This window comes from Leptonotus elevatus, chromosome 14 (assembly GCF_054856555.1).
Source record: "Leptonotus elevatus isolate MCC_2025b chromosome 14, RoL_Lele_1.0, whole genome shotgun sequence".
NCBI lineage: Eukaryota > Metazoa > Chordata > Actinopteri > Syngnathiformes > Syngnathidae > Leptonotus > Leptonotus elevatus.
In genome coordinates, this window is record NC_141252.1 from 1,908,394 (window position 1) to 1,935,399 (window position 27,006).

General features: G+C 39.9%; 1 protein-coding gene across 1 annotated transcript; it reads left to right on the top strand.

Annotated features, from left to right (window-relative positions):
• Positions 1-1,140: 1,140 nt before the first annotated feature.
• Positions 1,141-26,392, top strand: LOC147162514 (nardilysin-like). The gene is made up of 31 exons (XM_086093997.1): positions 1,141-1,911; positions 2,823-3,075; positions 4,126-4,207; positions 5,912-6,065; positions 7,324-7,397; positions 7,475-7,570; positions 7,652-7,774; positions 9,912-9,969; positions 11,038-11,111; positions 11,222-11,291; positions 12,790-12,867; positions 13,894-14,014; positions 14,326-14,384; positions 14,838-14,892; positions 14,963-15,067; positions 16,446-16,569; positions 17,025-17,111; positions 19,280-19,399; positions 19,502-19,553; positions 19,646-19,796; positions 20,859-20,986; positions 21,064-21,226; positions 21,379-21,410; positions 21,590-21,728; positions 22,573-22,620; positions 22,788-22,840; positions 22,958-23,041; positions 23,580-23,670; positions 24,672-24,788; positions 25,043-25,132; positions 26,068-26,392. Exons 1-31 carry the CDS (start codon positions 1,505-1,507, stop codon positions 26,272-26,274), a joined length of 3,495 nt encoding a protein of 1,164 aa, XP_085950123.1. The 5' UTR covers positions 1,141-1,504; the 3' UTR covers positions 26,275-26,392.
• The last annotated feature ends 614 nt before the right edge of the window (positions 26,393-27,006 follow it).

Consider the following 27,006-nt stretch of genomic DNA (forward strand, 5'->3'; position numbering starts at 1 on the left):
CGGTTTACGTGAGACGACACGTGTTACTGTATCTTCTTCCGAATGGCACTGTGTGAAGGTGGTGGTAGGTTCGGTAGGGATTTAAATACTTTTTTATTACCTTACACTTTTGCTTTTAAATGTTGTCCTTTCAGTCATGTAAGCACCTTGCGTATGAAATGCCTTATATAAATAAAGATGCTTTTCCTTGCTGCTTTTGCTGGTGAAAAAAAAAAACATTTTACATCGTATACTGTTATTGTGGACACTCACAACAGTTACTGATGATGACAAGTGGCCGGTGGAATACTCCTGCCGTCTCATAATGGTGTAGAAACAGATGGCACGCAGATGCTTCCGCATACAGGTGGTCATTTAATGGTCCCCTCCGGCTTACTTCTGTCCAATCAGCATGAGACTTTCACGTAATGAGGCGGGAAACCTGCCTGTTTGTCATTTCAGCCCAATCGCTGTGCGCTATTTTTTATTTATTTGTTTTGCATTCAATCGAAGGTATCAGCCAATCACGGCACACGGTTTCAGGTGGATTCTTTTCCCTCTCATAGGCATATAACATGTATGCAGATATACATTCAAATTATTCCTTGACCACGTTTGTAACTCAAAACACTCATATCTCAAGTCAACTTTTCCCATTGAAATGATTGGAAATACATGAAATAAATGTCATCTTTTTGGAACAATTATGAATGATTCCCAACCAGGGTGCTGTGGCACACTAATGTGTGTGCCATGAGTGGTGCCACGGCAAATGCTTTTAAATTCAGCTTTAAAACCACACTTCTTTTTTTTAAATGAACTTTTAAAATCTGTTTCCCCAAAATCTTGTTATTGCATTGTACAGTCTTTTAGTAATTATTATTTTAAAAGTGAGCCACTTTTTATTTAATTTCTTTGCTTTTAAATGTCTTTAACTCCTTAGTTTGTAAATGTCTTTAAATTATGTGAAGCGTACTAAGTTACCTTGTAAAAGCTGCTTCGCTTCCTTGACACTGGTTGAGTATGCCAATGAGATACTTCCGGGTTGCGAAGAGAGAAAAGCCCGCAAAGATGGAGATTTCAGCCAATCGTTTAGCGCTACAGTGACTCGGGAACTTCTCAGCCTATCACAGCACCGCTTGTCACGGCGTGGAGGGGCGGTACCCCGCAGTAAACAAGGAAGCTAATGAAGTCTCTCGTATGGGTTTTAAACTTAGGAATAGCAGCCAGTTAATAATTCATTGATTATAAACTTTCAAAGTAACAGCCAGAGAACCCATAGTTAACGTGTTTCCCCCCCCCTCCGTCGTTGAATTGTGTCGTGTATGTTCGCCTTTGACGGGTTTTTTTTTTTATACGACCTCGCGTGTTGTGTTTGCGCGCGGCATGCAAAGTTGAAATTCGCCGGGTCACGTTTTTTTTTTTTTTTTTGGGCTGACATTCAGCTGAATAGGCGAAAGCACCAGAGAGCGTGTGTGAATAGACGCATTGTGGGACCGCTGCCTGCCTGTCTGGCTTAGTGTGTATGTCAGTGTGTGTGTGGCCTCGGCATGCTTTTCTCCTCGGTGTCGTTTGTGCCACACGCACTCTCCATCATCACTGCCTGCTGGCCGACACGCTGCGTGGACGGGCAGGAGGACATTACCGGCGACAGCGAGCTGTCCGCTTCTCTACGCTCGCTCCTTGCTTTCGTCTGCCCAGGGCAGTGACCGTAAAACAGCAACAACAACAGCAACAACAACAAAAAGTCCCCACTATGCCCCAGACTGGCAAATCTAGAAACGCCCCGCCGGCGTCGGACTCTTTGCGCCCCCAAACGGGGGCCTCGGCTGGGGATCCAGAGGGGCGCCGGGAGGATGAGGGGGACTCGGGACAGGACAACCATGGAGACGAGGACATCGTTAAATCTCCAAGTGATCCGAAACAGTACAGGTAAGATAAACTCCCGTTTGCACACTGACTCGGGGTTTTTTTCCTCCCACATTTCAAAAAACTTCACCAAACACGCATGTTAGGCACTTTCCGAAATTAAATGTGAGATTGAATGATTGATTGTCTGTATATGCCTTGTGATTGGATGGCGACCAGTCATGGGTGCGCCTACCTGAACGCTGACTGGGCGAGAGTTCTGCTGCAGCTCGCTCGCAATCAGGGACGGTGCTGCGAAGGGGCTAGAGGGGGGGGGGGGGCATAGCCCCACCCTAGACCCCATCCCCACCCCGTCAGAAATCTGCGTGGGCCCAGTTAAGCCAGTGTTTTTGTGTCTGTAAGCTAGCTATCTGCAACCTTGAAATGTTGGTAGTGTTGTAAACCAAGTACCTCCTGTAACAGCCCACCCAAAATGGCTCCGCGACTCAATTTTGGGTCCCGAACCACCAGCTAAGCATCACTTCACTGTTGTATTTCATTTAAAAAAAAAACAAAAAAAACTTTTCTTTTTTTTTTTGCATTAGACAGCAATGCTAAAATAATGCAAGAGTATTGTTGTATCCTTTATCGGTTGTCTTGCCACTCTTATCAAACGCCGCTGAAGATGTCAGCTTTACAGATGCCATGTTTCCTCAAAAGGTGGTGGTAATGTTTTTTTTATTTTTTTTTTTTAATCAATCGTGACATGGTTGTTCAATATGTCATTTTAAAAGTAATGGTAATTACTACCACTGTGTGACAACACCACCTGTATTTCACCCTTCCAGCGCTAAAATTGAGGCATCTATTGAGGTAAGGCATTTATTTCTTCAAATCCAAGGTGCACCTGGTGACCTAATTGAGCCACGGTGGCTTACAAGAGTGGAGGACAGGTATAATAAGCTTCTGTTATTCTCTTCCTTTTCTCTCTGCAGGTACATTGTGCTGGACAATGGACTGCGCGCTCTGCTCATCTCGGACTTCAGCAGCCCGGCCGCGTTAGAAGACGATGAGGAAGAGGAAGAAGAAGAAGAGGAGGAGGAGGAGGAGGAGGAGGAAGGTAGTGAAGAGGAGGAGGAGGAAGAGGATGATGACTCCGGCGATGAAACCAAGGAGGAGTCTGATGAGGGAGGCGACGAGGACGATGACCGGGAGGGGAGGAAGAAGCGAGGGAATGCAGAGAAGCAGGTACACACACACACACACACACACACACACACACACACACACACACACACACACACACACACACACACACACACACACACACACAGTGATGGTACCCATTCGTAGCTAAAAATATTATGTAGCCCAGCATTACACTTTTGAACTTGTACACCCCCAGGAGGATGATGCAAGCACTGCAGAATAGGAATCCCTAGTGTAAAGCAGCCCATTCCAAACTGTTTTAGACACACACACACCAAGGTTATTATAGTTAAGAAAACTTACTGAAATAACTCAAAACAAAAATTGAAAAAAGCATTTTCATTAAAAAAAATAATAATAATTATGATACCGTGTTTAAAAAAAAGAAAATTAACTGAAACTACATTTTAAAGTTTATAAAAATAAATACATCATCTTTGTCAAGTCATTTCATACGTCAGCTTTTGGAGCTCATTTTAAATGTATTTAATTTGGTATTACTGTTCGAAATGTATTTCATTATATCTAAGAACGAATAAGCTAAAATGAAGCATTTTCAAAAAAATTACTAAATTAAAAAAAAACACAAGCTTTAATATCCCGACAAAGTTGGAGAGCACTCAGGGGAAGTCAACGTACAAAAAATTCTTTACAATAATATGTTTGTAGCCCCTAGTCTAGTCCAAACACAGTATTCTGATTGATATCGTGTTTGTGAAATATGAGTTAAGCAGCAAAATCAACCCGTTTTTATCCATCCCAGGGGGCGGCCATTTTGCCACTTGCTGTCGACTGAAAATGACAAAGCCAATCACAGCTCACCTGTTTTTTTTAAAGCTGAGCCGTGATTGGTCATTAGCCCTGAGCAAAAGTGATGTCATTTTCAGTTGACAGCAAGTGGCAAAATGGCCGCCCCCTGAAAAAATAAATCGTCAACTGGCAAAAAAAAAAAAGACGTCAGGTTTAGTAGAGTCAACCATCCGTTACACTTTCCGTAGCCTTTCCTTTCACGCCCACCATGTCATGTTCTTTGATCGCTAAAATTGGCAAATGTGATGCAAGCTCTATTTGTGTGTGTGTGTGTGTCAGTCTGCAGCCGCCCTGTGTGTCGGAGTGGGCAGCTTCAGTGATCCCACTGACCTCCCCGGCCTTGCCCACTTTCTGGAACACAGTGAGTAATTACAGTAATTACAGTGAAAGGACGGGGAGGGGTAGTTTGTGTGTGTGTGTGTGTGTGTGTGTGTGGAGTGTTGGCTTCCAAAGGTTAATTCACTGGAGTCTTTTACATGCTCACACATCACCGATTAAATTTGAGTGTGACACCCCCCATACGTGTTTGTACCTGCAAGTTGGGCCACATATTGACAGAGAACAGAAGGGGCTCGGTAACCCTTGTTAAACGTCCTCCGCAAGTTGTTTTGACACTGCAATTACTTGCTTTCACTTCTTTTCACTTTTAATTGTTATTAAAATATGCGCCCTAATAAAAATACCTGGACATTTGATGCTTTCAAATACAAGTTTGCAAGAAAGTTAGCAGAAAAAAAGTTAATATTTTGTCCAGAATTAATTTGATAACTTCATTATTTTTCATGTACAATTAATACCTTTAAAGTGGAAGTCAACCTTTAAATTTTTTATAAGTGACGTCACTAGTATAAACATGACATTCTGATTAATATTACATTTGTGGAATATCAGTTACGAAGCAAAATCCAGCCATTTTTATTTGTCTCACGGGGCGGCCATTTTGTCACTTGCTGTCGACTGAAGATGACATCACAGTTGCTCGGGCTCGAGCAACGACCAATCACAGTTCACCTGTTTTTTGAAGCTGAACTGTGATTGGTTGTTACCCGAGACCTGAGCAACATTGATGTCATCTTCAGTCGACAGCAGGCGGCAAAATGGCCGCCCCCTGAGATGGTTAAAAAACGGCTGGATTTTGCTGCTTAACTCATATTCCACTAATGCAATATTAACCAGAATGCCGTATTTAGACTAGTGTGGCTTCATAGAAGATATTATTGTAAAAAAAAAAAAAGGTGGACTGAAGATGACATCACGTAAGCTCAGAAAACAGGTAACGACCAATCGTGGCTCAGTTTGCGAACGTCACATGACCAAACCCAGCAAACAGGTGAGCCGTGATTGGACGTTACCTGTTTTCTGAGCGCCTGTGATGTCATTTTCAGTCCATAGCAAGTGGCAAAACGTGTTTTTTTGCATTGTGGGAAACAAAAAGGATTTTTTTTTTTTAACAATACATTTGTAGTTGACACCCACCAATCTATGAATAATGAAAATCTTCCTATAATTAACACTCATTTAAATGCATTGGGGGGGGGGGATATTTTATGCATAATCGATAATCTGTTGGTTTTCTTCTGTCAAAATTCAGCATCGGTCTCAAAAAATACTTCTCGCCCGGGCCCTAATGACAAATGTTATTCTAATTGTAACCCAGAGTATCATGATCATAATATTGATATCCTGCTTAAAATGCATCATTCATAAATTCCGAAGCTCCTCAAACCCCTTTTGCAATGCAATGCATCCTGTAAATCTCCTTTTACCTCTTGATGCCTCTCCGAAGAGAAATCGTTTGTCTCATTCACTGATGGGCCTGTCGAGAACAATCTTTTGATGGCCAATCTGAAATCACGCTTGCCATAAAAGCCGTCAGCGGATGTTTACAGCCGTATTCAAGGGAGCAACTCGGACCGGCTGTAAACATTTCGCCGCCGTCCGCGTGAAACAAAAAAGAGAGCCCACAAAGGGGGGGGGGGGGGAAAGCGGCAAGCCGAGGCGGGGGCTTATCTTTGACATTTTTGGAATCATGGGCTATTGTGCTTTGTTCCCAACACGGCGCCAGTGGTTTTCATGGGCAGCGAGAAGTACCCGTCGGAAAACGGCTTTGATGCCTTCCTCAAGAAGCACGGCGGCAGCGACAACGCCTCCACCGACTGCGAGAGGACCGTCTTCCAGTTTGACGTGCAGAGGAAAAGCTTCAAAGAGGCGCTCGACAGGTGAGAGCGGATCAGAGGTGCTTTTGTCGTGTGCGGGAACAGCGTGGCTGAGAGGGATAACATTTTAAGCAGCCAAACGGGAAGATCGGTTGAAGCGCGCGGCGATTACAAACAAGGCCGCCTTCCTTTTCTGCAACCGACAGGATGTGTCGTCAACGTTGCTAGTTAGCGACGGGCCTGATTAAGAAAGTTGTGGGAGTGCTGGGATTTGATTGACCTGACGCCATTAGGGTGCCGATATTTGGCAATTTGACGCATATCGGCATCGGCCTTTTTTTACAACTCAGGCGGCCGATAAAATCGCTATCTCATTGATTGATTGGCGAAGGTTTGCAAATGAAGTGAATTTTGGGTTTTGTAAAAACTTGTTCAAAGACTGTTTGTACTTGTCACATTTTTTTTTATCATGTCCAGACAATTTATCACCCTTTGCGAGCGTCTTTTGAAAGCTTTTCCGAACTGTGATGAAAATTTGCTTTGCTCGCAAGCATCCCGTCACTCAATGAAATACCATCTTAGGTGATCAATTTAAAACTTTTTTACGTGTTTATTTACATTTTCACTTAACTTTAAAAGACACTGGAAACTCCTTGCACTTTTTAAAATTATTATTAAATCTAAAAATTATTTTTATTTGTATACCTTTTTTATTTTGTAAACTTGTACACTTGTATTTTGTAAACTGTTGTTTTGTTTTTCATTTTTATTGGAAACCTTGAAAATTATAAATAAATTATTGGAAAAAAATAAATGAAAACTAAAATAATGAAGTTATCAAATTAATTCTGGACAAAATATTAACTTTTTTTCTGCTGAAAATGGCTCAATGAGTCAAGTAACCCTTTAAGCCAGGGTTCCCCAATTCCAGTCCTCGAGGGCTTTTTACCTTTTTTGATCACAAATAGAACTTTTATATATTTTTAACACTTTTACCAAATGTAACTCTAATACAACATTTTTACCGCTACATAGCCATCCGGGGGCTTTTCGTGGCAGTAACCTTCTGGCGGGGGGCTGCCTAGACGGGTTGCAGCAAAGAGCAAAAGTCAGTGCAGCTTTGCCTTTTACATTTCAATGATTTGAAGACTTGTCCATAATAAGGGATTTGAGCAATCTAATCATAATTGGGTTTCATTTAGGGGCAACAACCAGGTAGACGCTGCCTCAACGGGTTGCGGCAGCGAGCTCGGATGTGGTGTATTTCCGAGATCTTTATGTGAAAGAGGCTGATCATTGTTCTCTTCGTCCTCTATTTTAGGTGGGCTCAGTTCTTCATCTGCCCCCTGATGATCCGAGACGCTATAGACAGGGAGGTGGAGGCCGTCGACAGCGGTGAGTCCGCTCGTGTTCGGATCCGATCCCCGAAGTGCCGTTGTCTTTCTTGAGTCGTTCCCTCTGCCGCCCGTCAGAATACCAGCTGGCCAAGCCGTCCGATTCGCACAGGAAGGAGATGTTGTTTGGCAGTCTGGCCAAACCGGGGCACCCCATGGCCAAGTTCTGCTGGGGTGAGTTGGCGGTTTTGCTCGCCACGTTTTTTCCTTGTTCCGAGCTTGCTCCAATTTGTTGACTTTGAATGATGTCGCCAGGGAACGCACAGACTCTGAAGCAAGAGCCCGAGAAGAAGAACATCAGCATCAACAAGCGACTGCGAGCTTTTTGGGAGAGACATTACTCTGCACATTACATGACCCTGACTGTCCAGTCCAAAGGTAAGCAAAGTCTTTCTTTTTAGGACCAGAGCACCAGGGGGCCTTTTTTTCGTTTGGAATGCAGCCGACTCCCGGCCAATCGAAGCGGCTCCCAGCCTAGTTAAATTTAGCGTTGAGACTGAATGGCGTGCAAATTCAAATGGTGGAAGGACTTGCTGAAGTCTGTGTAGGAGATCAGCACATGCAAAGTGTAGTCCACGAGGCTGTTCTAAAAATAGCTCGCAGGTGATGAGTTAATTGTGATTTCCCAGGAAGGCTGTAGTCGTAAGCTTTTGAAAATGTGAACACTGGCAGAAAGTTATAGAAAGAAAATGTTGAATGAACATAATTAGTGTCTTCACATTTATTATTACATGCTAATTATAACATATAAGAATAGAGCCCGGAATAATATGGAGTTTTTTTTTTTAATCTGGTGCTGATTCCCATATTTGGCAGAATGAAATTCTGATAACCGATTAATCGCCCGATTAAAAAAAATATGAATAAATAAATAAATAAAAAGAATAGAAAATAAATAACGTATTTTTTGCGCCATTAAGGCATACAACAACAAATATATGAATTACAGGAAGATCAAGTTTTACAATACTCTTAATTGATAATAATCTGATTTTTTTTAAATTTCTTTTTTGGGCTGATTTATGACTAAATAAACTGATATCCGCCGAATAAATCGTTCAGGTCCTAATAATACCATTATTAAAGGTAATTTATCATGATTCAATATGTATTATGTGTGTGTGTGTGTGTGTATATATATATATATATATAAGTAGAATGATTCGATTTTTGTGTTGTTTGACAAGGTCAGATCTTGAAACCCGTTTTGAATGATGAAAGTTTTCCACTCTGCAACGTGTGTCGTCAGTCGACAGGCTGCCGGTGAGCAGATTGACAGTACTTTTTAACGAGCAATCCGCTGATTAATTGACTCCTTAATGAAGCCGCAAAGCTCTAATGAGGAGCCGCTCCACGCGTCCGTCTCCGGCCGAGCGCGGCTAATTATTCGCAGTTCGCCTCGGGTCGCCGCCTTCATCCCGGTGATGTCATCGTCGGGTCTTGGCGCGTTCTCGCAGGAAATATCAGGCAGCTCGTTAACAGCTGCCGAGGACTCCGACGATGACTCGTGTTGACATTTGTGCCCAAAAAAAATCCCAAATCATGCACGTTGGCTTCATGCAGAATTGGCTTTTCTAATCACACTGGATTTCAGCAAATATTGGGGATTAACTCCACATGTGGCTTGTTTTTCCAGTTTTCCACCCCTGAAGTCTGTTGATGAACACAGAACAGGAAATGGAACCTATTGTGTCTTACTGGCGAAAACTGCGCAGCACAATATGACAAAACATTTTCCGACCGCTGTAGCAATTCTTCATCTTTCCCTAAGCCTTTTCTCAACTTTCCTTTTCCGGGTCGGCTAGCTTTGTCTTTCATCTCGACAAACTTGTGTTTCGTAGCCATTATTTTTTCAAAACAATTGACTGGTTAGGGTAACATTTGCGTATGACAAGAAAAGGAGCCCAGTGGAAGGCGATTTTATGATGTTGAATTATTCAACGCTTAATGTTAATTACGGTAATTACGGATCAGATCTTTTTTTTTTTTTTTTGTGTGTTTACATAAAATATATCATGGAAGTTGATCCATGTTAATGCTGAGGGAAAAAATATTTCAAGGCTTGTTTGAAACAAAACAAAAACATTGTTTTTAATGTCATTTGCTGTTTCTACAAGTGCATGGAGGAAAAATGGCTAAAATCAAAAATAATATTTTTGAGAAAATTGTCTGCGATCGTATTTAAGGCGGTATTTGTCCAGCTTTAGGAACATCGCCTATACAATTGCTAAAGGTTTTTCAGTGGCCAGAGTCTGAACAGATCTATTTGCATTTCTTTTCTAAGGGAATGGGTAAACATGATTACATTCAATTTAAATGTAGGTTAGATGTAAACGTGCATTCATAAAATTGTCTCATCCTGCTGCTTGGTATCTGGAGGAGGCATTTTCCATCTTGCATTTCTTAATGGATAACGTCAGAAAATAATAATAAAAAAATAATTATAATAGTAATAGATGATCTTGACAATATCATGAATTTGTCCCGATGTTGTAACTGAATTGTGTGCCTGCAGAGAAACTGGACACGCTGGAGATGTGGGTGCGAGAGATCTTCCGCAAGGTGCCCAACAAGTGAGTGAATGTTGATGATCTCGACACACGGATTTCACTGCATATGGCAACATTTCAACCATTGTGTGTTGATTTAAGCTCAGCAAATGTCAAGAATTTCCCAGTGTTAACTCATTAACTGCAATAAAATCCAATATAAAAAAGAATTAATCAAAATTAATAATTATTTTTAATTATTATTATTATTTTTATTATTATTATTATTATTATTATTATAAAAATAAAGACAAGCCATGAATAATAATTGTTACTTTTATTTAAATGTACAGTGGTGGTTTTTGGGTCACTTGTAATGGATTTTATGGTATTCTTCTTTTTTTTTTCTCTTTTTTTTAACAAAATGAAATAGACATAAACACTAATAAATAGATAATTCACATGTTCAATTAATTACTTAAAATGTGTGAAATACTAAATTAAATTGCCCATTACACTTGCAAACACATTTTTTAATACTAATCATTGGGTGCGGAATCTAAAACTCATCTCAGTCAAGTTTTTTTTAACTATAGGATCTCCGTTTTCTTAAAAAAAAAAAAAATAAAAAAAAAAAAAATATATATATATATATATATATATGAAAAATTTGCTTGTTCTATTAAAAAAAGGGGAAAAAAATAAATATTAATTATTAGATATTACTATTATGTATATGGCTACTACCTCTTAATTGCTACTATGAAAGCTTTCTGTTGCCAGATATTGATCGTCCTGACCTATTGGGAGCTGCAAACACCTCTCACCGCATTCTCTCAATTGTGACTGCACAAAATAAGTTGCCACATAGCTTTAGCGTCCAATCGTATAATCGGCTCTTCTTACTACAGTCTTGCTAAAGCTAATCAGTGGAATTTTGCTTATCTGGAGGGTTAGCTGTGGAGAAAAACTGCCCATTTTTGTTGTAATCAGCATAAAAATCGAACTCAAAAGAATGATTTTGGAATTGATGGTACGGGACCTTTAATCGTTCAAATGTGACTTTAATTGCTTTTTTTTTCCCTTTTTAATATTTATATGGCTTTGTTATTTATGTGTTATTTCTGTGATTTTGCACGCTCATGTCCGCAGTGGCCTTCCAAAGCCGGACTTCTCTGACATGCCGGATCCCTTCGACACGCCGTCTTTCAACAAACTATATCGAGGTACGCCATCGTATGTGTCGATATTTAGCTAAATCCTGTCTGCTGAGGCTAAGAGGTGGTGTGTCACTTCAAGGCGAGTACTGCACTGTTCATTTTTCTATTGTCTGCAGTTGTGCCAGTTCGGAAGGTGCACGCGTTGAGTATCACCTGGGCGCTCCCCCCTCAAGAAAAGCACTACAGGTGAGGGTTCGAGAGCTGCAATTCCCAAACTGTGCAGTGCCCTATTTTTGCTCAAGTCGAGCGCAAAGTCGAGTCTGTACGCATGAGTGGAGTTTTTGGTAGTTTTGTAGGTAGAAAAGAGCATTTGCGCCATGATAGGAGTGGAAATGAAGACGTGCCAGCTTTATGAAAATAGAGCCTTAAATGTCTAATTGGTTGAGGGAGAGTGGTGAGAACTGCTGCATTTGTCATGGTTTCGAAGCCTCATTTTATATACTCAGTCATTTATATATTTTTTAAAGGTCCCATGCTGCACTTGTTTTCATTTAAATTGATTATCTTTGACATCCTTTTATCAGGTTTGCAAGACTGTTTGACTTGGAAATATTAAGGATGCTCTTTTTCAAGCTATTTTAGTTGGTCGCAAATTCAACGGCTGGATTTCTCATGATTAATATTCTTTTTTTTTTTTTTTTTACGGTTTCAGAAATATTTGTTTAAGATTGGCTCGAGTGCTGTATGGTGACAGTGAACTCACTTCAAAATCATCATTAGTTTCGCAAATGATAAACAATTCATTAACAAAAAGGCTTCAAGCTGTTAAAATCCAGCCAGACAGATAATTAATTACACGCTGTGTATTGAAAACAAGTCGCGTTTATTTAACAACCAAACAACGTTATCTTAATGCTAACATGCTGTAGAATTTGAAATACCATTGACATGCTAATGGCTAGCATCAATAAGCTCAGTTTTAAAACTTCAAACGCAATCGGAAAAAAAAATTGGTATTCTGATTAATATTACTCTTGTGGAATATGAATTCAGTAGCAAAATCCACCTGTTTTTGTTTTTTATCCATCTCAGGCGGCGGCCATTTTGCCACTTGCTGTAGACTGAAAATGACATCACAGTTGCTCCAGGCTCAGCGAATGACCAATCACGGCTCAGCTTTTGAACATCACATGATCAAACTCAGAAAACAGCTGAGCAGAGATTGGTCATTCGCTGAGCCCTGAGCAACCGTGATGTCATTTGCACTCGACAGCAGGTGACAAAATGGCCGCCCCTTAAGATGGATAAAAACGGGTGAATTTTATGCTTAATTGACTTTTTACAAAGGTAATATTAATCAAAATGCCTTGTTTAGGACTAGTGGGGTCTCATAGAACATATTAATGTGAATACATTTTTTTACAGCATTTTACTGAGTCACTGTCGTGCTCGAAGTACTATTCTTTATTTATTTCTGTATGTTGTATCATGCTGGATCTCAAGTATTTTTTGTTTGCACAATATATTCAATATTGATCCAGCAGTGACACAAGGCGGTAAAGGGGACCGAAACACATATTTTTTGTTGTTTGTTGTTGTTTGACACGTGAACATTTTTGCTGTAGCAAAGCACCAAATATAACAGGAGGATTATATCAATAGAATGCAGTACACGAATGCAACGCCCCCGTTGTCTTGCGGGAATTCGATTTTCTCGTCCTAACAATGTTTTTTTTCTTCGCAGAGTGAAGCCTCTTCACTACATATCGTGGCTGATTGGCCACGAAGGCCCAGGAAGCATTCTCTCCATGCTCAGGAGGAAGTGAGTAGTTTCTTTTTTGCTTTTCTCATGTGATAGCCCTCCCAATAAAACACAATTTAAAGGTCTTCAATTTACTGGGGGACACACACATGCTTTTTCTTTTTTCTTTTTTTTTAACAAGAGCTTCTCAGCCTCTTGTTACTAAGTGGCCAAACCATTCACCCAAAAAAAAGCCTCTCTCAGTCATCTCACAATACAAAGCGACCCTCCAATAAACACCCTCCCTCATGTCGACAGCACTCGGCAGCTCGGGTAGAACGTTCCGGACGCTTTTGTTTCCCGCGCTTGATGAATGACGACAGCGGACGACTTGGAGAGCGCTCAAAGCCAGTCGAGTGGTTTTCTGTGTTAAGTGGGGTGCGGCGCAAAGTGCCCCCTCAGTGGTTATTTTGGCCCGGGGAGGCAATGAAGCCTCTTGTCCTTTTCATTTTTTCTTCGCCACATTTTCTGTCTGTCAATCATATCCAGAGCAGAGATTGGACCTGAAAAAAAAAAAAGCGGTTTTGCATCACAGTTTGCAATGATGCCTCATCAGTAGCAAAACTGAGGTTCACAGGTTTTGAGTTTTTTTTTTTTTTTAAGTTTTTTTTTTAATTATTATTATTATTATTATTATTATTATTTTTTTTTTTTTTTTTTTTTTTTTTTTATTCTACTAGCTTCTCCCGCTAGCCGCTCTTGTTACCCATTCCAGTCTATGGCTCCGACTACTTCCTAGCTGCTCTGGCTAATTTGGGCTCGCTCGGGTTTTCGGCGACACTCGTCAGACTTCACACCGGCTACCAAGTCGCCGTTGCTCGCCGAGATGCTTGCTTGCTCACGCAAAATAAGAATTGGTGGTAGGCTCGCGAAATGTGGCCTCTCTGAGCCACCGTAGTGTGCATGCGCCTGCGTGCTTCTAATGCTATTCTTTGACCACTAGATGGCGCTAGGGATCACTGGAGAAAAAAAGCATCTTGGGGGTTTTTAAGCGAATAACTGGGGAGTCGGCGGGGGATTACTGTTCATGGATGCGTGTGATCGCAGGTGCTGGGCCCTCGCTCTGTTCGGAGGCAACAGCGAAAGCGGCTTTGATCAGAACACCACCTACTCCATCTTCTCCATCTCCATCACGCTCACCGACGAAGGTTTCCAGAACTTCTACCAGGTGATCTGCCCCCCTGCCCACTTCTTCTATTTTGATCACACGTACGCTAGATCACCAGCCCAACTCCAGTATTTGCCTCATTGATAGACACAACAGGGTTATTTCAGGGAAGAGTGCAGTGCGCTATCAGTTACCACGGCAACGCTGGCCAACCAGACAGCCATGCAGCAAAGGGGCCGATTTTTAGGACTGTCTTCGCGGAAAATAACTGCTCTCAGTGTTCCACAACCTGGAGGACACTATTTATGCACACACATTCATCAAATATGTATAACGAAACAATATGTGTGTTTTTGGTGCAATTTATCCAGGTGACTCACCTGGTGTTCCAGTACCTCAAGATGCTTCAGATCCTTGGACCTCAGAGAAGGCACTAACATAAGCACGCACATTTACACCTATGTACACGGACACCAAAACTAGTGATGGGAAAACGAAGCTTCATGAAGCACTTGCAATGTTCTTTTTACTCCTCGAGATGATGCTCTTGGTTTAAATATAAAGTTAGAAATTGATTAAAATTCCCACTGCATTTTCAAACCAAGAGTGCCATCTAGAGGAGTCAAAAAGTATCACAAGTTCTTCATGAAGCTTTATTTGTCGATCGCTAACCGAGATATTTGACCGTTCTTGTTCAGGAAGGGGCAACACTGTGTCACTTACAATAAAAATGTAAACAAACGTAAAACAATTTAAGCTAAACTACCTCTACACTTCAGTCTGATGCATTCACTGCCACGTGTTTTTTGTAGTTTCTCGCTCTTCCGTCTTTTAAGTTCAGCCAGACCGTTCTAAATAAATGTCTTTCTCGTCACCCATTCAGGATATACGAAGAGATTCAGAAGATCGAGGCCAACGAGTTTCGCTATCAGGAGGCGGTAGGAGCCCGGGTCATTCCGGCACCGCCTGCTCTGCGTCATCCTGTGAACTTTTCAATTCCTTTTTCAGAGTGACCCAATAGAAAATGTGGAGGACATCTGTGAGAACATGCAGCTGTTCCCCAAGGAGGATTTGTTGACGGGAGACCAGCTGATGTTTGACTACAGTCACGAGGTGGCCAGCTTTGCATTCATTTTAGATTTTTTTGGGGGGGGGGGGGGGGGACGCCACTCCAAAGGTTGGGTTGATCATGAGCCTGTGTGATCGTACCGAAGTGCCCTTGAACAAAATACTGAACCCCCTAGTTGCTCCTGACGCTGCATCAGTCAATGAGGAGACGGCGTTAACGGGTTTTGAATACCTGGGAGATGAAAAAATCGCGATACAAGTTTTAGGAACACATATTTGAACACAAACCGTAGAGCAAATCTTGACAATGTCACTATAATCACAGGTGGGGTGAGCCAGAGTTAGAATTTGGACAATTCTTGTACCGGCTCCTCAATTCCGTTCCAGTTTTTAATGATTCTTATTTATTTTATTCATTCAAACCCAAAAAACGTATAAATACGTTTTTAATACCTTCACTTCCTAAAACGTAGTTTTGGGGTTTTCTTTTATACTAGAGCATACAGAAGGCTTTGATACAGCTTCTGACATGAAGAGGTCGCTTAAAGCAATGGTAGTTATTACAAAAAAACGCCAGCAGGTGGCAGCAGAGTATAAAAGATCAACCATGGCCATGTTGCAACAAGCTCTTTTTGTCACTGTTTTCAACAGATTTGTGAATAATGATGGAACTTAGCTATATTCTAATGTTATTTGCTGCAAAATAGAAACTGATTCAAATATACGTTTTCTTCCTGATGAAAGAAGAGACTCTAATCTTTCCTTTGGTAGGTTCCATGTTTTCATACCTATAGAACAGAATAGCTTGTGGACCTTGCAAAATCAGTCAAAATCCAGTAAAACAGCCGGGAGCGAAGGGGGTTGCTTCAGTGAAAATTGCTAGGAGTGTTATTTTTCCGGGTCTGTATCGTATGATTTTTTTTTTTTATTTCATAACTATTTAACATTTGTGAACTTGAGTGAGTTTCTCAAAAGGCTATAGTTATATTGGGAGCAAATTTAAAGAATAAAAATGCAATTGATCTGAATGCAAACTCAACATCAATCAAAATCATTACTCTCACACCACAGCAAGCAAACAACATGGCCGAGAACTTATACCATCCGCCATCATGGTTTCATGAAATAGAATGCACACATATCCAGAACCGTACTCCGCAAATGGTACTCTACATTTACGTGTTTGATTTGTTTGATGAAGTAACAGTTTCACTGTTTTCCCACCCCTGCATCTCGTCCTGTCAGTCATTTCTTTGTCTGTTTGTGTTGCGCAGATTGCTTTGTTTGGAAAGGGAGATGGGAGCTTTGCACTTCAGCCCACCCTTCCTCTGTGAGATTGTTCCTGCATAAAGAAACACATTTGGATACTGACAGAAGGAAATGTGTTCCCTGGATGCGTGCGTGCGTGCGTGCGTGTGCGCAGGTGATTGGTGCAGCGCTGTCCCTGCTCACCCCCGAGAAAGCCAACCTGATGCTGTTGTCGCCAGAACACGAGGGCCGCTGTCCCCTCAGGGAGAAGTGGTTTGGAACACAATACAGCGTGGAGGGTGAGGAAGTTGTGTGTTTTGGATTTTCCATTGCACTTTGTATATCGAGTTACGGTAATCGCAATTGTTTTTAGAGCCTATTTTTTTTTTCCCCGAAAATGCTAATTTGTTTGAGTTACTTCGTGAGTGTTTGTTAACTATGATGACCTTGGTGTGTGTGTGTGTGTGTGTGTGTGTGTGTGTGTGTGTGTGTGTGTGTGTGTGTGTCTTTTCCTCTTTCCCTGCAGCAACGTTCACCCCAGAGTAAAGCACTCGAGCCCCATTTATCTCTATCCCTTCAATGACATGATATTGTGATTACAAACAAAAAGCCTCACACAGTGTCGTCTTGCTTTTGAAAAACGTACCCAAGTTTAGCCTCCTGTGATGCTAGTAGATGACGTTTTTTTTTTTTTTTTTTTTCATTCAGACAGGAGAAAAATATGCCTGAGATTTGTGCCCTCCCTGTTTTGCAGACATCCAACCGGAGTGGATGGCGCGTTGGCTGGGGAATTTGGAGCTGAGCGGCGAGCTTTTCCTACCTGCAGAGAACAGGTTCATTGGTGGGTGTGACACTCAAAGTGCTCACTTTCATCACCGCAAATGAAGCGATTGCTGGAGAAATTGCGTACGGGGCGTTGGGTGAAAAAAAAACGATAGAAATGTGGAATCATATCGAATGAGGTGGAATGTTGTTGAAAGATGGAATTATGTTGAATGCCAATACAGTATTTGGGATGATGTTAAATGATATTGAGAAAGATATAGAACGGCCTTGAACAGTAGAGATAGAAATGCATGGATTGAATATTGGTAAAAAATGTGGAATTTTTGGTATATGTTCACAAGGTGAAATGAATGAGCTGAAAGATTTAAATTTCAAATGGGAACTGTTTGAATCTGTTATGTTGAATATGCTATTGACAATGAATGGTAAATGATATGTTATGGGTAGAGTGTCCTACCCTTAACCCAAGCACCTACCCTAAGAAATGTTTGTTTGTATATATATATATATATATATATTAAAAAAAATAAAAAATAAAATAAAATAAAAAAAAAAGAGCAATGATGATGACATTTCCGAATGAACAATACTGAGCTCTTAAGAAAAAAAAAAAAAAAGAAATGTTTGGGGTGAAATATCTAGAGGAAAAATGTGGAATTTTTGCAATGTGAGAAATGGGGGGGGGGGGGGAGTGCTGAAGATGAATCCCGAGATGAATTGAATGAGCTGAACCGTTTGAATTTTCAATGGGAGTGCATTTTTTTAATGTCTCATTTGAAATGAATGGAGATTTTTGGGGTGAAAAAATGTTGAATTGTGGGGAAATGGGGACATGGGGGAATGAGAAAAATAATAGCCCGTGAAGCGGGAATTTTTGGAACACGTTGAAGCTGGAATGGTTTAAATCGCTCGAGAAATGTAGAAGTAGTTGACGGACAAAATAGGGCGCAATAAAAAGACATGATGATAAAAACAAAAGTAGGCATTCACACAATAACAAAGACAGTAAACACAATAAAACAATGCAGAAACTCACAAGATATAACATCGAACCAGTGACATTTCGTGTTTGGCAATTTTCTAATATGAATAAGCTACGCTATTAGAAGATATGGTTTAGGCTTTCATCCATTTTGGACCACAAATTCTACAGAACATTTAACGGAGAGTATTTTCTCTGAGGATTTCTTCTGCAAGTAACGGGTTGAACAATAGCGTTCAGTCTGTCATTGTAACATTCCCTAGTTAATAATCAGGGCTCTAATAGAGTTGTTATTGCTGCGGCTTTAATTGGTGAAGTTATCTTTTATGCTACTAAGCTCCAATTCAATTGCCTGCCGTGCTAATAACACAGGAAGGATATTAGCATTTATCGCTGATATAATTCCAGCATAATTATGTTTCTGTCTTTCAACTTTTTTTTTTTACTTTTTTTTTTTTTTTTACATTGAAACAGTTTTTCAAAGAAACAAGCCCAGTTTACATTTGCAGTTTTCCTCTTTTTTTTCTTTTCTTTTTTTTTTTTAAAGTCAGCTTTCTGCTTTATCGTAGTTTTACGTTCTGTTTTGCTTGACGCTTGTTGAAAATTTCAAAAATAATCTACGTACTTTGCAAAGCCGGCCGTGCTGTTGCCTTTCCCAGCTCTCTTCGGGCATCTAAGAGCAAATTATTTTCCTCCGATTCCAATATTTTACTCAAGTAAATATTTGTTACAATATTTATAATAACATTGTAGTGTGATTAAATCGCGATTAATTACAGAATATTGTGTGATTAATTAATTAAAACAATCAAAATCCTTTTACAGCACTAATTGAACCACAATTGTTCTGACAACTTGGTAACTATAACTTATCGATATGGGTGGTTTTTACCCTTTTGTCGGTCAAATCCTCAAGCCAGTGCACTGCATATATAAACTTCCCAGCATTGGCGAGCTAGTTCACCCAGTTTGGGTTACTTTTAACCCATCAGTTTTAAGAATTGCCCTGCGATTGGCTGGCAACCAGTACAGGGTGTACCCCGCCTACTGCCCGAAGACAGCTGGGATAGGCTCCAGCAACCCCCGCGACCCTTGTGAGGACAAGCGGTACAGAAAATGGATGGATGGATGGATGGAGTTTTAAGAATGTAAATGTGGTGTCCATGAAACCATAACTAACTCACCCAATGGAGACGCTGGGATTTTTGTACTAAAATGATCCTTTTTCTTTTCTTTTTAAGCCTCTAACTTCACCCTGAAGCCTTCAGACTGCCCCGACACCGAGTTCCCGGTGTGCATCACCAACAGCGACAAAGGCTGCCTTTGGTACAAGAAGGACGACAAATTCAAAACACTCAAAGGTGTGTTAAGTCGTCACTCTTAAAGATGGCCATTTGACCAAAATTCCATTATGAGGCAAAAGTGGATTTTTTTACCCCAATTATTATTACCTTCGTCTGCAGCCTACATCAGATTTCACCTCATCTCTCCTGCAATCCAGCAGTCTGCTCAGAAGTAAGGGCGACCGCCGTCACTTGGAAGACGTTTGCACAGCCGCCTCTCTACTCTCTGTTACCGCATGCATCGCTTGCTTCCCTGCGTTGCAGCGTGGTGCTGTTGGACCTGCTGGTCAACATCCTGGGCCACAATCTGGCCGAGCCCGCCTACGAGGCCGAGGTGGCCCAGCTGGAGTATAAACTGGTGGCGGGCGAGCACGGGCTTGTCATCAAGGTCAAAGGATTTGACGACAAACTGCCCGTGAGTCCGTGAGTCCGTGAGTGAGTGACAATTTTGGAGGGGACCGTATGCTCGTATTTCATCCATATTTAAAATGGCATTTTTGTCATACAGCGACAATGAATAAGAAGTGCGTCCCCCCCCCCCCCTTGTAGCGCTGTTGAAAAATGGTTGCCCCCTCCATCATTTAAGTTACCCATCGCTAAGTCTAATATTTGAGGTGAAACTCTAAAAACAGTATTGAGATAAAAACATCTTCTTTTTTTTTTAACACAAATTGGGTCAAAAGGGATCAACCCAACTGCTTGGGTTAACTATTTAAACCAATAAGTGTAACCAATAATAACACGCAAAACAGCCCAAGAAAATTGTTTAAAACTGTTTTTTTGCCAAAAGGAATAGACCACTAAACAACCCAAAAATGTATATAGTTTTGTTTTTTGTTTTTTCGTTTTTGGTTGTCAAAATTGGAAAAAAAATCGGATTGTAAATAAATAAATAAATAATTGGAATAATAATAATAAATAAAGAGATTTTTTTTTTTTTTTTTACAACTCCAAACGTTTTTTGGGGGAGGTGTTGTCAAGATGAATAGCCCACACAACAACTCCAAAAATCGGATTGTTTTGTAAAATAAATAAATAAATACATAATGAAAAAAATAATCATAATAATAATAAATGAAAACAACAACCCTAAACTTGTTTTTGTCCTTTTTGGTTGTCAAAATGAACAACCCACAAAACAGTTAGCCTTTTGACCCAATAACCCAAAAAGTTGGGATGGTCCCAAACGATTGAGTAATCGTAATAAAAATTGGGTTGTTTTGTGGATTATTCATTTGACCCAACTTCTGGTTTAAATAACACAATTCAATGGCCCAGTCCAAAATAAATGGTTTGTTTTGTGGGTTAGTCACTTGACCAAACTTTTTGTTTTAAACATAAACCAAAATGTTGGGCTGGTCACTTTTTCACCCAACGTGGGTTATTTTTGACCCAACAGTTTTCATAGCGAATGGTGTTGCTGGTGAGTGTTTACCACAATTGACTTTTTACACCTCGCTTTCCCCAACCTCCGTAGCTGCTGTTCCGCCTGATCATCGACCACCTGGCTAACTTCAAGGCCCCTCCGGATGTCTTCAGCATGTTCTCGGAGCAGCTGAAGAAAACCTACTTCAACATCCTCATCAAGCCTGCCAAGCTTAACAAGTGGGTGCTTTACATGTTCGAGCCTTTGCTGCCCTCTGGTGGCCCCAACATGTCACAAAGATATGCTCTTGTTTCAGGGACGTGCGCTTGTTGATCTTGGAGCACGGCCGCTGGTCCATGGTGGAGAAGTACCAGGCGCTCGTGGCCGGCCTGAGCAGCGACGAGCTGACGGACTTCGCCCGCAGGTTCAAGGCCGAGCTGTACGTTGAGGGTCTGGTGCAGGGCAACTTTAGCAGTGAAGTGAGTGTCACACCTCTGGTTGTTCTGTTTTATTTTTGTTAATGGTAAAAAAAAAAAAAAAAAAGAAACTGAAAAAAAAAATGGCATCCTTGAAGAGATTGTTCTGGATATTGGTTCCTTGGGGCTTATCCACGTTTGTGTTTGCGCCACAGGGGTCGCGAGGCTTCCTACAGTATGTGATAGAGTGAGTGAGCTGCACACACACACACACACACACACACACACACACACACACACACTCCCTAATGACCACTTCAATACGACACCGCACTCAATGTCATTTGCATTCGCCACACATGAGGAAGCCATCATCATCATCGGCCCTTCCTCTTCAACACTTTCATACCTCCTCCCTCGCCATAGCAAGCTGCAGTTCTCCAAGCTGCCAGTGGAGGTGCCAGTGATGTTCCGAGTGGTCGAGCTGCCGAGGCAGCATCACGTCTGTAAAGTGAAGTCTCTGAACAAAGGAGACGCTAACTCCGAGGTCACAGTCTACTACCAGGTACGCAAAAATACTGATAAGTCCAATTGTTTGTACAGTGGAGGCCCGCTATTTGCGAGGATGGGGACCCGGCCACTTGCAAAAATCTGCGTATAATTGACATTGGGGGAAAAATACAAATAAACCCCAAAAAGTCCTTCAAAAAAAAACTGCTGAAAAAAACTAATAGTTTTTTTTATGGGGGGGGGGCAGAAAATATGTAAATTGACATGTGCCAAACCGTGAATATTTGGGGTTCTGCTGTATATGTATATCATATTTATTTTTTAGTATATCAATATTATTGTTCACTAACTTATAACCGACTTTATGGAATTTCCCCCTTAAGATGAAATGCCGTGCCATTCATCTGGTCCATTAAAAGACCAAATAATTTTGTTTCTAATTAAGAAGAATAGTACTGATTTGTAAAATAGAATCACATTTTAAAAAAGTAAATATAAATAAATAAATAATAATGATTTTCTTTCTCAAAATATTGCAACTTAATATTTAATTGCATTTATTCTTTTGTCATCTTTTTTTCCACATGCATTCTTTAAAATATATTCACCTTTTTATTCCAATTTAAAAAAAAAAAAAAAATCTCAAACCATTAAACTGTGAGGATTTTCCTTTTTTTAACCGACAATTTTGTCCATGTGTGTATTTCTTAGCACATATTTGATAGCAGAGGCAGGTTAAAATAATCGTATGTTTGCCAAAATGTTTTCACAATTAAACGTAGTGTGATCTATCAAGCCCACTTCATAATGATTTAGTGAAGGAGAGCTCTCACATATGATGAAAGTTAAAGATGCCGTCTGCTTAAGAATAATACTAATAATCTGTTTGAATGTGATAGTCTGGATCCAAAGACTTGAGGGAGCACACGCTGGTGGAACTCTTAGTGGTGAGTCAAATTTGTATTATTGTCCCATAATCTTGAGTGCCTGTTGAATGGACAAAATTAGACCTTTGGGAAATCGAATTACATTTTGCATGAATGCAGCTATGATGGAACAAAAAAAATGGCCAGCAGTTAAAGCGGTACTTATTGCTCGTATTGTTTTCTTTCAGATGCTTATGGAGGAGCCTTGTTTTGACTTCCTCCGCACCAAAGAGACACTTGGGTGGGTCTCTTATGTTGTACGCATGAGATTCAATGCGTCTCTCAGCGTCCTTACGTTCTTTTTTTTTTATTTTTTTTTTTTATTATTATTTTTTATTATTTTTTTTTTTACGTGCAGGTACCACGTCTACCCCGCCTGCAGAAACACGTCGGGCGTTATAGGTTTCTCCATTACAGTGCAAACGCAAGCCTCCAAGTTCAAGTGAGTCCGCAGCACATTGGTGAAAAAATATATATAATACTGTAAATAAGATTATCTGTCTATACTGTATATATTTATAGAGAGAGATAGTTATAATAGAAATGTTGTCATAAAATTAATATTTTTTCTCTTGTTACTTCTTTTTATCTCAAAATATAAGCAGTTATTTTGAAAAAAAAATTCTTGTTAAAATGGTTTTTCCCTTAAATTCCCTTTTTTCCAAATTCTTAATAGACGATATTAATTAATATTTTTATCACATGGGTAGAAATGAAAGATCTGTTTAACTCAGGATGATTTTAGCAGAGGTGGCCTGAAGAGATGTTTAAGGCAAAAAAAAAATTTTAGATGTTATTTTAAGAGGGTGGTGGAATTCATCTCATAAAAGTATAACTTCCTCCATCTAAAATTAGTTGTTTTTATTTTCATAAAATTATGTTTTTGTTCCTCAAACATGTTTACAATCCAACTACAATAAAACTTTATTTTTGTATTATGTCTGGGAAAAAAAGCCAATTCGTGACCAATGTGCTCACAGTACAGAGCTGGCCGACTTGAAAATTGAAGAGTTCCTGGCTTCGTTTGGCGAGACGCTTGGCGCGCTGACTGACCACGCCTTCAATGCCCAGGTGTGTGCGTGCATGCATGAGTCCAAATAGAAGGAATCCTAGAATGAATCTAAGCCCCGTCCAGAAAAAAGCCTGTTTCGATGTATCCGCATAAGTTTCTTACCGTTTGGGCAGTTTGTCCACACGGTGGCGCTGTTTCGGAGCTTGAAACCGATTTTTTTGGAACCGGGCTCCAGAATGGAAATATTTCAAAACGAGCCACCGTACGTTCCAATGTGGACACCGCAGCTCAATGACGACGCATTGTCGTAGTTTGATGACGTATGCTCCAATTCTTGCGTGACCGCGAGCGAGCCGCCAGTCTGTCAACAATGGCGGATAGCCGTGTCGTAGGCGTTTCCTCTTTGGCTTTTGCAGCAAAATATTTTGCGTGATGTTGTTGTACTTGAATCACCCGCCATTGTCACTTCCTCCTGTGTTCGTCTCACTGATCTGTATATACTACTGGATAGCCGATAGCCCCGTACACGCCCGTGCAAGCCGTTGAAGCCACAGGGCGGCCATCTTACTCCTCCCATCTCGCAAGCAGACTACTGTATAAATGATACGTATATGTACAGATTAGACATGTACAACTCAATGTGTGTATATAGTAAATATGTATACGTATATATATATATATATATATATATATATATATATATATAAATATTTATATATATATATATATATATATATATATATATAAATATTTATATATATATATATATATATATATATATATAAATATTTATATATATATATATATATAAATATTTATATATATATATATATATATATATATATATAAATATATATATATATATATATAAATATATATATATATAAATATTTATATATATATATATATATAAATATATATATATATAAATATTTATATATATATATATATATATATATATATATATAAATATTTATATATATATATATATAATTATTTATATATATATATATATATATATATATTTATGTGTGTGTTTCTTTCTGTGCGTGTTTCGCAGGTGAGCACTCTGATGAAGCTGAAGGAGTGTGACGACACACACCTGGGCGAGGAGGTGGACAGAAATTGGACTGAGGTGGTCACACAGAAATACATGTTTGACCGACTCAACAGAGAGGTAACGCACACACACACACACACACACTTTTTAATGGGTTGCTTTGCTTTACGCACATAGGGGAGCGTCTTTTAAGATTTTTCTCTTCCCCTCCTAATTCTACATTTTTTCTCAACATGTTATATCTTCTCAACTCAACTATATCTATGGAGCACTTTTAAAAAAATAACAAGATGATGCACACCCCTATGATATTGTTTCCCTTAAGAGACAACGACATTATTCACATGAGATTCTTTCCCCTCTATATTCAGGTCAAGGTCTTGAAGCAGATGAGCCGCGGCGAGCTGCTGTCCTGGTACCGCGACCATCGAGGACCCAACAGCCGCAAACTCAGCGTTCACGTAAGACACTTTTCCGCGTCCTCGCCGCTCGCTGGGGCTCGGTCGGCAATTTGGAGCTAATAGCAAACATCTCAGATTGCACAAGTCCTACCGTTTATGGAGGACCAAAACTGCCAAAATTAAAAATGAATGAATGAATAAATAAAAGTGAAATTAAAAACAGATATAAAATATAATTCAAAAGTTAAATACAAAATAATAAATATAAACTACAATAAAAACAACAAAACATTTATATGTAATTAAATAAATAAATCAAAGTACAAATAAATACAAAAAAATAGAAAATGAGATTTAAAAAATTATTAATCAATGTGGAAATGAATACAAAAATAAATATATAAATAGAATTAAATATCAATCAATACATTAAAAACGCTCTATTCTCACGTTTATATATTTCATGCTGCAGACACTCTGTCAGGAAATGTTATTCAAATGAGGGGGCGGTCCTAAACATGTCTTGGGTTGGACTCCACTGTTACAAACTGCCTTTCAATGGTCGAGTGAGCGGGTCAGCAAATAAGGAAGTCTCGCAGGCTTGCATGGAGAACTCCAGCAATAGACGACTATCTTGTCCACTTAGGACCGCCCCCTCATTTGAATAACATTTCATCCTGACAGCAGCATGAAAAAAAATATATATGAGAGTAGAGCGTTTTTATATATTGATATTTACTTCTATTTATATATTTATTTCCACATTTTTTTATATATATATTTTTTGAATTTCGTTTTTTATTTCTGTATTTTTACTTTGAAATATGTATTTAAGGATATTTTATTTTTTATTATTTTTTTTATTTCCATTTATATTTTTGGTATTTAATTTTGGAATTATATTTTTTATATCAATTTTTATTTTCACTTGTATGTATTTATTTATTTATTTTTGGCAGTTTTGGTGCTCCGTAACCCTTCCTTCTTCCGGACAGGTGGTGGGCTTTGGCGTTGAGGAGGGCGATGATGACCACAAAGACGACGAGGGTGGAGGACCCCCCGCCCAGGGCGAGGGCTCCGGCGGCTCGGCTTACGGCGAAGTGTCCAGGCTCACCTTCCTGGCGCCCTCGCCCAAGATGGTGGGCGTCACCGCCATCATGGACATCACTGCGTTCATTCGAGAGCTGTCCCTCTTCCCCTAACTGTGGTTACGAGTCAGCTGACCTGCTTTTTGCTGTGGAATGAAGCGTGTGAATGAATATTTTCAGTGATGAGTGAAGTAGCGTGACTTAATAAAATTATGACTTTTTGCACTTTGAACCAGCACTTGATGTTTCCTCATGGGGGAGAGGAGTTGTGTGTGTCCACGCACTGGGGTGTATTATCTAGCTTTTATTCCTTCGCAGTGATAATCCTCCACCCACCTTAAGCATTGCTGTCACAGGTAAGTGTCAAATGTCAGAGCGGCATACACTCGATGTTGATTTAATATTGTGTAAGTATTCAACCACAAGATGGCACCCTGTAGCTGTAACAGACAACCCCGGCGATCATTTAGCTCCAGAATGACTTTCATTGCACCCTGCACGGATTCCAAATGACATTTCAACGGGGAAAAAAATATAAGCTAATTTTCCATGCCATTTTAAATTCGAACTAACTGCTGCCCATTGACTATTAAAGTTGTATTGGCAATTCCGAGCCTACGTCACAAGTAAAAATGGCGGTCTTATGCTGCATTCGAGGGAGATTTGAAGTCGAATTTATCCCACTCGGAGTAGTAACGCCCTCAAAGCGTTCGAGGCAAATGAAAACAAAATGGCTGATTCCGAAAAAATTGACAAATCTGGTTAGCGCAGTCATTCCAAATCACGTTGTCACGTGAACATAATTCTTGTTTATATTTGCCTCGAACGCTTTGAGGTCAGAAATGA

Coding starts and splice junctions, on each gene's coding strand:
- LOC147162514 (XM_086093997.1), top strand. CDS start 1,505: ATGTCAGTGTGTGTGTGGCCTCGGCATGCTTTTCTCCTCGGTGTCGTT. Junction 7,398..7,474: donor GGTGGAGGCCGTCGACAGCG/GTGAGTCCGCTC, acceptor GCCGCCCGTCAG/AATACCAGCTGGCCAAGCCG. Junction 24,789..25,042: donor TTGACCGACTCAACAGAGAG/GTAACGCACACA, acceptor CTCTATATTCAG/GTCAAGGTCTTGAAGCAGAT.